The following is a 12,945-nucleotide window of genomic DNA, read 5'->3' on the forward strand; positions in this document are numbered from 1 at the left end:
TTGGGACATTGAAGGGAGGCGAAGGCACACGATGTACCTCCAGTTTTACGACCCTTCTGCTGAGGTATCGATTAAAGCTTCAGAGTCATCGGTCCGAATTGTTCCTCCCTGCGGTGAAAATCAAATTCGCTCTCTTTTCACTCCACTGCCAGTGCAAATATCAACCGTAAATCGGATTTGTAACTTCTACGGTGGAATAAAACGATGGAATTTGTAGCGCAATTATAAAAGTATGCACAAATACCACCACAGGTATAAATAAGGAACTAAAAAGTGACTCTTTGTGGCCATGCAGTTTAAAGATCCACTGAACCATGTATTCTGTGGACCGTTGTACTTTTCTTCCCATGAAGAACTTCGGTTAAAGAGGTTTGTGGATTGTTGATGTTGGACCATGGCCGGGCTCTAAAAGGAGAGTAGGGCTCAGCTGATGAAGAGCTACTCGGGCCTCTGCTTGGGTTGCACCAGGAAATGGTGTGACACTGTGGTGAACGTTCTGAGCAAAACAACCTCAGTTGTCTTAGTTTTCACAACCCGCCGCCTCCATCTGTTCCTCCAGTCATCAAGTTTTGATGGTGAACATGACGGCAAACAGTGTCTGCCGTTTAGTGCTGGGCAGGTAGCACACAGTGAGCTTTTAGAGTTTTTTTATTTTGCAGAAAACAGCTGCCTCCTGCAGCTGGAAATGGCTCATGTGAGCAGTGAGACTGAACCAAAACAGTAAAGCTGTGGCTAATGAAACCAAAAACAATGAGCTGAAAGATGCTACAATGCTCTGCGGAGCTGGCCGACAGTCCTCTGTGGACTAGTCACTTCTCGGTTCTAATTCAGGACAGGAGCAAGAGGGTTTACCACCGCGTGTGCTGGCACGGCTACAGAGCCCCTTATATTTTGCTAAGCCAAAAGGTTTCTAGGGATCTAGAAAAAGAGGAATGCGGCCACGGCTGGGGATCGTAAAAAGAGCTAATGTATGGCAGGCTTCACCTGGTCTGTGTCCGAACATACACGTGTGTGCATACATGTGTTTCTCTGGGTCTGAGGCAAAGAATGGGATCAAAGATGAATGTGACATTGATTAAAAAAAAAGAAAAAAGAGACACCTACTTCCCAACTTCATCGATGACAGGAGCTGGACACAGTAAGAATGTGTTTTCTACATCAGCCGGCTTTTCATCTAGGAAGCAAAGACGACATTTTAATGAAGATACACTCAGTGTCATCCATATCGCTGTGTATTACTTTACATCATGGACACTCATTAGAATGGTACTTGTAAAGCTGAAACAGCGAGTGTTTGATCGATATGGGCTTTAGAAGCTGACATTTTGCACATCTGGACGTGACCATTTCCTTGCCATAAAAAGCCTGATGAAGTGTCTTCTCCACTTATTCATATACTGTGTACTGAGGTGTCGTATTTCCACTAGTTATTCAGCACTGACGCATGCAAAGGGGAATACTGAGCGTCTCAAAGAAACTGAAAAAATGACCGATCTAAACCTCCATACATTAAAAAGTGTTGGCATACTCACTGACTGTGATGGTGTCGTTGATCTTGAAGCTGCAGAGCACCTGGTTGATGTCCCTGGCATGGAGAAAGCCGTTTCCTCTCACCACCACTTGGAAAGACTCTGGTTGCACATAGACATGATTTTTTTTACACTCTTTGGCAAGCAAGAGGACATTTCATACTGCATGTATCGCACATGATGCTCATCATACGGCACCAAGATTTCTGGAAATATGGGCCTCAGTCCTCAGATCTAAGAATGCATAGCACTTATTTATTATGTTTTTACATTTTTAAATACTTTAAATATGTATGAATGTATATCTAGAACATGTGCGTGTGTAAATGTAATTTTTCCCATGAAATATACATTTAAATATTGCCACTCTTATGTAAGAATAAATGATCATCATAAGATCGTTCACAAAGAATAACCGAGAGACTCAAAGACACAGGTGGTCCATCATAATGAGAGAGTTATAGCATTAGATTAAGCCCAAATCTCTAATCTGGCAGCCTGAAGACGTTGTCCACGGAACCGGCAAACTAATACGGCATGTGTCTTTAATTTGCGAGTGAATCTGAGTAAACAAAGTAGAAATAAATTACAGCAGAGTAAATCTTTCCACCCCACAACTGAGCCACTCAGCATACGATTGAGCTACAATTGTTGGACAGCAACCCTCAGTAGTAGCAATGTTGCCTGAAACTGGGCAACATGATAAGAATAAACCTGCAGGACTGAAACTGAACAGCGGAGCGCTCGCTGCAGACTGTTTCACGTGAAATACCTTTCTTGAAGGGTGAAAGTAATTCAGTGCTAAAAAAAAAAGAAGACAAAAGCAGATGTGAAACGCTGTAAAAGTCCCTCTGCTTTTGCCAAAAAAACTTTTATCGGATCATTTGTGCCATTTAAAGTCCATTTAACGTTGCTTTAACTGTGCTAATCTTTCTCTTGGCTGTCCACTTTACATTACAGCCAATATCCGCACCGTCACTCTCTTACGGCCAATCCTTTTAATGAGAACCTATAATATTATCCCCACTGCGGCGCCGCCTCCCAATAGGTTTTCTGTAAGTGACCTGGATGCCCATATAAGATCGCTTTTTTACTCTGGGATTGTCATTAATGAAGTGAGAGCAGGGGAGACAGGGAACACAGTCATGAAATGAACACAGTTCAATGTTAAAAGGCTAGCATCCGAGTATGAGTGTTTGTGTGTGTGTGTGTGTGTGTGTGTGTGTGTGTGTGTGTGTGTGTTTTCCGCTCCCCACCTCCGGCACACACACTGGAGGGCTCAGCTGCCAAAATCTCAATGCAGGATTTCTTGATGATCTGGAGGGTAAACAAGGAGAAAGTTATTGTTTTACTCTATTCTTTTTGTGCACACATGCTGGCCTCTTTGTAACAGGCAGGTTTGTCAAAATGTACTGTGATAAAATAAAATAAAAGACTGTCGAGAGCTCAATATATACAATATTCACAGTATCACTTCTGAAAACGTTCCACTTCCTGAAATGCATATGTTAAAACACGATTAGTAGACTGGAGTGGTAAATCTGTCACATGACGGGAGACGGGGCTTGTTGTTCTTGGAAGATCGTATGACAGGGAAAAAAAGTTAAGTGAAACCCTTTACTCCAACTAACAGACTAACAGGGAAACTGATGAACATATTAGCTCCTCTCATGAGAGGTGGGCTCACCCTGCCCGTACTGTACTCTTTAAATATGTGCACGAGTTCCATGAGCCCACTGTGCACAAAGACTTACCGTTCTGCCTAATGCGTACAAAAAAATAGTGCGCAGGGTCAGTTTGAGTTGAATCTTGGACTACAACGCGAACAGTGTGATGTGAATCAGTGTTGCTTCTGCATTCTGGCATTGGACAAACCAATGTAGCAACCGGGTGTCTGATGAGTAACAAGGTTTTCTGTGCATTCATGTTTGAGTGAGTGTTTCCATGAAGTCAGTTCGCAGGACAGACTCAAGATAAAAATGTGAATGTTGTGAGCTTCAGGGAGTTTATTTACCGAATCAATGACTCCCCGGAGGGCGTGGAAGCCGCCCAACACAGGAAACACGTGCTCGATGGTGTCTGCAATAGTGGCCAGCTAAAGAAGGGGAGAGGTGGAGACAGAGGTGTGGAAGGAGGAAAAAAGGGAGAGAGGAGATAAGTAGCTGAACTAGAGAAGAATATTTAATACGTATATCGTGGAAAATTGTGTAAAGAGAGACATCTTTAACATTCAGACGTTGATGATCCCTGATATTTCATAACAGGCTCCAGATGTACTGGTGTGTGACATTATGTACGGGAAGAACTGCTCACACACACACACACACACACACACACACACACACACACACACACACACACACACACACACACACACACACACCATCCATTATGATCACACAGTCTGGTGAGTGAAGGTCGACCAGCCTTCAAATGGTTTCAAACATTCAAACATCTTTGACATTAAATACAGGAACCTGAATCATTTCCCTCCTCCTCATTGTGTTGGAGCTAATTGTTGAGTTACACACATTTCCACATTCCAGCTTTGTGCGTTGGCATCCTTAAGAGACAACTCGGGGTTAAAAAGCTCCTTGGATTGGTTTTCAGGACATTTTTAATTATGGGTTCGCCAAATCGCACAGCGGTCACTGAATACACACTACGCAACATGGAGGTAAGAGCATTTCCACACGCATGGATTCCTGAGCACATGTGGTACCGGACACACATGGTCTTTATTTCAAACCAGGTGATACAAAGGTAAAACGGACATCAATTCATTACGTTGGCACTACCTGCGTCTCATTGAAGTCTTTGACACCGACACAGTACACAATGGCTCCAAGAGACCGGGCTCTCTCCGCCTGTTGGAAGACACAAGCAATAAGCCGAGTAAGTTCCGGCCTTCAAGCAAAGAAAGTGTTATCAGCCGCCGGAGCTACGAGTGGCTACCTCTTGCTGCGCAGTGATGAGCTGATGTTCCTGCAGCTCTCCGTCCGTCAGCGCGATAATCACGCTGGCCGTGCCTGGAATAAAGCATACAGACATGCTATGACCTCAACATAATTCATGACTGAGCTTGAAGTAGGTGCTCACAAGGAGAATTTTTGTTTTTGTTACGCTGACATGTGTACCAAAGTTCTCCTGGTGGATCTGCTCGTTCGCCTTGAAATAAGAAAACATTCTCGTGGTGAGAAAGACAGGAAATACCAAAGCTTCACATTTAAACTGGCGGTTCAACAGACTTGCTCTTTGCAAAAAAAGTGTAAAAATAACATTTTTGACACAGGCTTACCCTGTGCAGGCCAAGGTGCATGAATGTGTCTCCACCAGGAATCTCATTTTTCAGAGCATTCAGCCCCTTTCTGATGTCCCCTCTGCAGAGAAGAAAGAGAGAGTTTCGATGAAGAAACATTTTAAACTGCAGTTCTGTCCTATTTGTGCTCTCTTCCATAGAAACTAATCCATTTGACTGCAATTTATTGTGTTTTGCCTTTTTATTTGTTTCCTATTCCCTTCACAATGTGTGTTTCTCTATCCTTTACAAAATGATACTGTTAGTCAGTGGAGACACGGGTCAGTATTCAGCTTCATGTCAGTTCAGAGAGCATCTGCTTTCACTCTAGTGCAACAGTTTGAGTTTTCTTTCCTCTTGTGTGAGAAGAGCAATCTGTACTATAATAACATTTATTTATAACAAGAGATTGAGCTTGGAGTTAATTCATCACATAAGTCAACAGACAGTCTCTGTCTGAATTTACCTGTTTTCCGTCAGTTTCATGATGGTGGATGCTCTGGAGGAGAACGTTATGAAGGACATCCTCAACATGGGACTGGAACAAGAAAAAATAAAAACATCATCTCACTTGTCATTCAGCCAGTACAAAAATCCCCACAGATGAACCAATTATTGATGATATGTTCAACTGCACTTGGCTGCCAGTTGTTGTTTTCCCACTTCCCACCCATTTTTACACCATCTGAGATGAATCAGAAAAATTGTGTTTGACAGTCACACTGCGAAAGAAACTTATTGTTTTCCACAGAAACATGAAACAACTGCCCGTAACCCATCGTGTGATTTTCTTCAATGCCAGACAAACACAGTTGAAATCCTTTCATTTAAACAACAAATATCTCATGGTGAAATAAAACTACATAGCTCTCTCTCTCTCTCTTTGAGGCCACTTTAACAGGTTCTGCATGAATTGCATATTGAACTTTCTGGGATTCGAACCTTCTGTGTTGCGTGACAATGAGTCAAAGGTTTGCATTCAAACTACATCGCTGAACCCCTCAGATGTTGGGAAAGCTTGTTATTTTTCTTTGTTGGGTGACATTTTATATTCCGAAATGAATTACATGCGTGTAAACATACATGCACAGCCATCCGAAGTAAAAAAAAAGAAGATATTGCATTATTTGTGAGAGAAAGTAAGTGAATGCAGATTTGCGCCATTTGAAATGCTCTCGTATTTGTGAAAAACAGAAACTTTGGGGAGGGTTGGTTCTGTGCTTTGGTCAAACCGCAAAGCTCCAGGTGTTGTTGTGGCCTTCGAGCAGCATAGACAAAACAAAACCACTCGCGAGCTGAAGATCAGCTGTTGAATTTTTGCCTCTCTATTTTTGCACTATTGAAATAGGCTTCATATTTTAGCCGTTGCTTTAATAATATAGTTTTCTTTATGTTCACTGAACGATTGTTCTGCATGTTGACGCATGTGGAATCAAAATGGCTGATGCTAAAAAAAAATGAAAAAAGGATGGAAATTATTGATAAGCACATGGCAATTAATGCCATATTCTTAACAATAATAATAATTGAATATTCAAATATTCATATCTCATAAAGAGGCTGCACTGGATAAACACATAGTCTGCTTATTCAATTTTGTCAATTTGTGGGGAATCATGCTGCTGGGGACATTTTATAAAAACAACTGGATTTTTATTCAAGAGCACTACTTTCTAGTCATCTTTAAAATGTCAAGACATGGTTGATATTCACATGGAACTTGTTTTCGTTCATATTTGTCAGATGTGAGTAACATTTGGGGGGAAATATATCTGACTGAGACACTTATTGCTGCAGTATCTTCAGAGGCAGCAGATCTGTGTTCCTGTAGTTACTGCTGGTAACCCCACTGACACCAGACATCAGCTCAGCTACTGAAGATAGTGAAACATCAGCTTGCATGCCGAGGGACTAAGCATATTGCCAGCTGTCGCTGTAGGGACAGATATTTATTTTACTTTACCGTGGTGACTGCTGCAAAAAGTATGTATTTCTCTTCAGTGATCTACAGCTCGATGCTCCAGGAAGTACAGAGGCAGCAAGGCGGTTAAGTGTCCCAAGACTTGAAGTCCAGTTGTGAAACCTTTCCAAGCCTTTCAAATGTTACACTATACAGTCCCCCCCCCCCCCACACACACACACTTTTTTTTTTGCCGACATGTATGTTTGCCTGTGTTCTCTTACCTTTTGAATTTCTCAGCTAAATTCTCCACAAAGTAGTAGATTTCCTCCCAGTGATTCTTCACACTGCCAGACCTAAGACAAAAATCAATGAAAACAATCAAACATCCTTCATACAAGACAAATACTGCTTTGCTAGCCAAAAACAAAACAGGGGGCAATATCATGAGCTCCAAAAGCAAGAAAGAGCTGTATGTATTCTGGGCCAAACACTTGTTTCACTTGTTACAAAAAGGTTATTAAGAACATGGACCGTCCGTTATGTTTATGCAGGGCTCTCAAGTTTTTACGACAGGTAAGAGAGACATATCCCCATATCCCCCCCCCCCCCCCCCCCCCCCCCCCTCCCCTCCCCCCGTATGCCCACAGACCAGCCTCCCTCCCCCCCATATTATTACTAGCTTTATTTTCATTGGTTGCTGGATTACATTTCACCAACAGATACGTTTTTCTGATTGGCTATTCGTGTAGCCCATTTCTTTTTTTTGATTGGCTGATGAGTGGCACCTCGCGGCATAACTCCAGGGGATTTGGGGGAGACGTGCTTGATTCCTCCATGGTGAGGGCAGCGCGACCAGGTCATGTTTGTGCGCTGCGGCACATTAAATAGCCTAGAGTTTTTTTTCAGCGCGAGAAATACGATGTGTGGCGGGAGGGCGTGACTTAAGACCGAAATGCGTGACAGTCACGCTCAATGCGTGACACTTGAGAGCCCTGTTTATGTATTCAAACGCCACTGGGGGAATAACTTAAAACAATTAGCCTGTGCTATACCTTAGGGGCCTGTTGAGATAAAAGAGGCTGGTGGTGTGGTCTGGTGTGTAATTTAGCACCCTATCCTGAATGAGACCCTGAAGGCTGAGGAAATAGGTCCCGGTCTCACCAGGGGAACCTCTATAAAACTGGACTATTATGAGAAACTCCCTAAGCTACCTTCATTTCCTCTGGACAGACTGTTTGTGTATGTGTATGTTAGTGGTAATTGTATTAAGTGTGAGCATTAACAGAGAGGTCTTATGGCATGATGTGACCGGTCAGCTGGTCATCCGTTAGAAAAAAGAGTGAGCCAGGAGATGAGACATGGGAAATGAGCTAATTGACCGTGGTCAAACTCAAGGCCTGTTTAGAGGATGAGGCTTACTTAGACTAAAGTGTAAGGCTGACTCAATGCTATTCTAGGCGCTGACTAACTGATGTAACGGCATTAGACACACTGGAACTGGCCAGCATTGTTGCATTGCAACTTTTTTTTATCCACAGGATTAGCGGGATTTCAATTTATTGGAGTTTCCATTGAAACGTCTTCTTTTTTCTTTCTTTTCATTGTTAAAATCGTCAGGTTCAAACAGTTGTATGTATGGGAAGTCATAAGAACCAGACTAAACACTGAGTCTGTTATCCTAGCTTACCTTCTAGTTGTATCAGTTCCCAGCACACTCAAATCCCGTCGAGACATAATAAACAGATTGAACTATTTTTGGTTCACAGGCTTTTCATGCCTTGGGCTGATGAGAAAACATTTGTCCAGTAAATGATATTACTATTAACGCTTATTTTCAACAATGTTTTTTGATTATTTGGATATAGATACACAAACCATGAGCCTTAGTCTTGCGAGTTGCTTTTGAAAACAGCACCTGCTCCAAATGAATTGTTATTCATGTTATTTGCCTTGCAATTGAGTGTCTCAGAGGTTATACCCAAAGGTGTTTTTTAGTTATTGCTTGGCAGAGGAGGGGTAATTATTTGACAAGGCCTCGGGAGCGTAGACACAGCCAAGGGATTTTCCCATCATGCCTCAGTCATTCAAGGTTCTTTACCTTGTCAGATTATAAACACTCTGATTTGCAGACTGGACAACGTATGACGAATATGGTGTGTTCTTAATCTTCTAGTCTAAATTTTTCCCCTTTAAAGAGGCAAAAATAAATAGTTGTACTGTCGCACAGCTCATAGGATATCTGCATGGGGTTGGTAGGGTTGTTGATCAGGAATTAGGGGCCGACCACACTTTTAAAAGTACAGTCGCCTCTAAAACGCCTTGGCAAAAACGCGCCAGGCAAAACAGCCCGGTGCGCCTGTGGAGCGGGCCTGCGTGCGCAACCGGTCGATACACACTGACATTGATGAGCTGTGCGACCCCGCGCAAGGCGCTTAAAAGTTGAGAACACTAGAAAAACGCGAAGCGCAGCATTTAAAAAGCGTGCATGAAAGGTGCGACGAACCATAGGAAAACAATGGTTTTGGTAGCGATGCATTTTTGAGAGTCGCGTCTGGTGTGATCGGCCCTTTACTTTGCAGATGCTGAACTTATCGGAATTTAAAACTCGTAACACCTCTGCAGCTACAAGCATTTCAAGGAGAATCAACACAAGCAACAGTAGCTGAAATGAGAGCCAGCTCATATTCAAACTTCATCGACTTAAAATCCAAGGAAAACCAACAGATTGATTGCTCATAAGGCAGAGAGCTACTAAACCTGCTAAAGTCTGGTGAAAAAGGAAAGCAACTTTCTGAGTGAGGTTCAGGTTCCCTTTGGCCACCCATGCTGGTAATATCTAGACCCTTTTCTTCCAAATACAATAAAAGCATCCAAAATAACATATACTTGTAATGTAAGTTTCAGTGTTTTCACTCGTCTAGTCTGAGCAGATACAAATGCTGGTCGACTAAACACCCTATCTCAGCATTTTCTCAGACTTATTGTTGTTCTAATGACATGACTTGTTCCCCCACATCAAGGCTGACGGAGCAAAGAAAGAGGACAAGACCTTACAAGCTCAACAAAAACCTCCCAAAATATAAAAAGCTTGAGTTGGAGAGATGTTTAGCTTGGGTGTTCAACAAAATGTGCAGCGCAAACACAAATAGTCACACAAAGACTGCGCGCACACACAGTCCACACAGTCCACACACTGATGGCCTCTGACCTGAAAAATTGTCAGGAGCCAATTTCTTTTGTATATTGTTCCATTACAGCGACAGAGGAGGGGGAAGCAGAAGAAGAAAGTCTGGTGAAACGTTCCTGCAGCTGATAGTCATGTAGAGGTGTGGGGATCCTAGTTGAGTATTTATTTAACACCAGGGTGAATCTGAGGACTCCCACCTTTTGGTTTTCATCTGCTTATCTTTATTTCTGAACCACAATGGCTCTTGTTTGCGTTGGACCAGCTCAACTGACCGAGGTGGCTGCAGTCGTGGGACCGAGACCTAGCTTGCAGTTTTACTCACCTGTCCAAACAGCATTTGGAAAGGAAGTGGGCCATTTCATTTTATAACTCTTCACGAAACAATTTTATGTGGTACTTTTATTTCCCCCCTAACTCCTTTGATCTAATTTTAATAGTTTGAGTTGAGACCTCTGGTTTACTGGTTTGGGGTTTGGCCACATAAAATAAAGGTTTTGAGAGGTGATCAAGACCCAGCAGCGGTTTGAAGTTGTGTCACAGCAAATAGGCCAAAGCCGAGGGACGTTGTTCTCTTGATTGGACAGGTTCTCGGAGCAAGATGAAGAGCATGTGTCTGGCCGTGCGCCATCCGTGGGCCGAGAGAAAAAGAAACAAAAGAAAAGGCAGGAAAGAGAAAAGGAAAGATGAAGAGCCTTATCGTACAGTAAATTCAGCTGACTGGGAGTGAGATAATGTGAAAAATCTGTTGGCTCGAACGCAAACTTGTCTGCTGGAAGAAAACATGTTGATGATTTGATGAAAAACTGTCAGGCCAAGTTTCTTCCGCGCGCTTCAGCCAACACAGCTGGCATTCAAAAAGCCCGAAGCACCAACACCACCAGATGGCCAAAGCAAAGTGTAAACAATCGATTACATTGCTGTGTGGTGAACATATTTACTCTAACTTTTTACTCTGGCCTCTGGGTTTTAAGGTAAGTCGGTCAGTAGACATCTTTCTCCACCTTCTTCCCTATTATATCTCTCCTGTCAACTCTTATAATGGCACAACATGCACCCCCAAAAAATAAAGAATATAAAAGAAGCTTGTGTTTCCATGTAGATTTTCATTTCTATGGAACCACTGACTATTGTTGGTATTGTCTGTGAAGATGTATCTTTATCCAGGTAGTAAGATGCCAAACTAAATATCCAACTACAAACTGTTGCATTAATAAGACATTAAGGCTCCCACAGGGATATATGGAGGTTGGGTTTGCTTCATTGACAGATCAATTCAGCTGTAACTGACAAAGGTAATAATAAAGTAAACAAAAAAAAAGGTTTTGGCCTAAATTATACAAAGTTTGGGTATTTATGTCCCTCTGCTGCTACACCAGTACTTCTCACATCCAGGGTGGTGATATACTGTTTCTAAATAAGCACAACGCAAGGTTATATGCATCATTACTATTCAGCGATGCCAAACAGATGTCGAAAGGGACAAGGAATTTGCTAGATAGCCCCCAATGGTCCAAGAAGACCTGAAGAATAAAAACATATTTTTTGTATTAATGCCTTTTACTGCTGACTGGGTGATTTTGAAAGAGCTGGTTCTGCAGAAAATGAATCATACGTGTGTGTGTGTGTGTGTATGTGCATATGTGTGTGTGTGTGTGTGTTGAGGAGAGCATACAGTTCAGATGGAGGAGGGTGAGACAGAAAGACAGACAGAGTAGGAAACAAGAAGAAAGAGAAGAAGCTTTGCCTGCAATGTACTTGTGCTTTAAATGTATGCTTAATATACTGTTGAGAGTTTATGAGATATGGGTGTTGTTTTTTCCTAACTTTCCAGTTGTCCACTGGTTTTTAATTATTTCCATACAGAATGAAAATCAATTAGCTTACTCTTGACGCATTCTTGAACTATGCATCACGTCTTAAAGTTCGCCAGCTCTGAATTAGAGCTTACCAGTGTTACATTATTAAACCAATAACATAATAATTAAAAGATTTAAAGACTGACTTTGAGTTGAACTATCACATAATGATATTAATCTTCACTGTAATGGATTGCAAAACACAAGCAACTTGTAAGTGTCTGCTTCAGGATTTTCACATCATACAACAAGACTTGCAGCCACGCTAGAGTGGCTCTATGAGGCTGTGGCTAACGTAAGCACGCTAACATGTATACTTTTTAACATTCTGATGTTCACCATTTTGGTAAATCACATTAGATTGCAAACATTTGGACTGTAGCAAATACAATGAATGTGTTTTGTTTTGTTTTGGAGGAAACAGTTGATGTTTCAAAAAACTCAGATTGTGCTTTGGGTCTTAATGCGGACATTTTGAAAGTCAGGGATTTTTTGAGTATCCCTGCAATCTGTTAACTCTAGCACAGGATATTACAGCTGAAGCATGTTTGATATCAAGCCTTCTCTTTAATTTTTTTAATCAAGTCCACTTTTAACTACCGATTGAAGCTCTTCTCTCCAAGAGGGCAACGGGATGACGGCATGTGGGAAAAAGCTCCATCGGTCTAAAGTCTTAGCGGCTGTCAGCTTCGTTCTCACGGTTCTAAGTGTTGGCGAAGAAAAAGAAGAAGAAGAAAAAATCCCAACTTCACTGAGGAGGCTGTCTGCCATTCCAGCTGGGCCTACCCACACCACCCCAGCCTGTAGCCAATGATGGTGCTTCAATTCAACTGACTGGGCACAAGGATTTGTTTGTTTAAAACCACTAACCTACTTTTACAGCCGTTGTAGAAGTCAAAGTCGTTACTGCGAGATTGCTGAGCTAATGCTGCACTTCTATTCCCAAATTGCTGAGGATAGCTAGCTGGAGGAGAGGCATGTGAGATATGTGTCATAAGATTATTTCTTTTCTTTTCAGTCAGAGGTAGTATATTACCAGGAGTTAGAGACACATTCATTCTCTTTAAAAACCTTTGGTCTTGCTTTTGTCTACGGGGGACTTCGGACAGCATGGTATTATTTAACTAGACATGTCTTCCTGCTGAAAACAACAAAGCAGCACGCTGCAAAAG

At 42.1% G+C, this 12,945-nt stretch overlaps 1 protein-coding gene across 1 annotated transcript in view; it reads right to left on the minus strand.

Annotated features, from left to right (window-relative positions):
* antxr1c (ANTXR cell adhesion molecule 1c) overlaps positions 1–12,945 on the minus strand; it is a gene marked incomplete at its 5' end in the record, with an annotated part of 32,050 nt that overhangs the window by 14,844 nt on the left and 4,261 nt on the right. Inside the window, 10 exons of the mRNA XM_079234703.1 lie at positions 1,105–1,174; positions 1,533–1,631; positions 2,786–2,846; positions 3,544–3,624; positions 4,328–4,396; positions 4,485–4,558; positions 4,667–4,697; positions 4,828–4,909; positions 5,294–5,365; positions 7,012–7,083. Coding sequence (XP_079090829.1) covers positions 1,105–1,174; positions 1,533–1,631; positions 2,786–2,846; positions 3,544–3,624; positions 4,328–4,396; positions 4,485–4,558; positions 4,667–4,697; positions 4,828–4,909; positions 5,294–5,365; positions 7,012–7,083 — 711 coding nt within the window. The remainder of the gene's footprint in view (positions 1–1,104; positions 1,175–1,532; positions 1,632–2,785; positions 2,847–3,543; positions 3,625–4,327; positions 4,397–4,484; positions 4,559–4,666; positions 4,698–4,827; positions 4,910–5,293; positions 5,366–7,011; positions 7,084–12,945) is intronic.

The sequence above is a fragment of the Taurulus bubalis genome, assembly GCF_910589615.1.
Source record: "Taurulus bubalis genome assembly, chromosome: 2".
NCBI lineage: Eukaryota > Metazoa > Chordata > Actinopteri > Perciformes > Cottidae > Taurulus > Taurulus bubalis.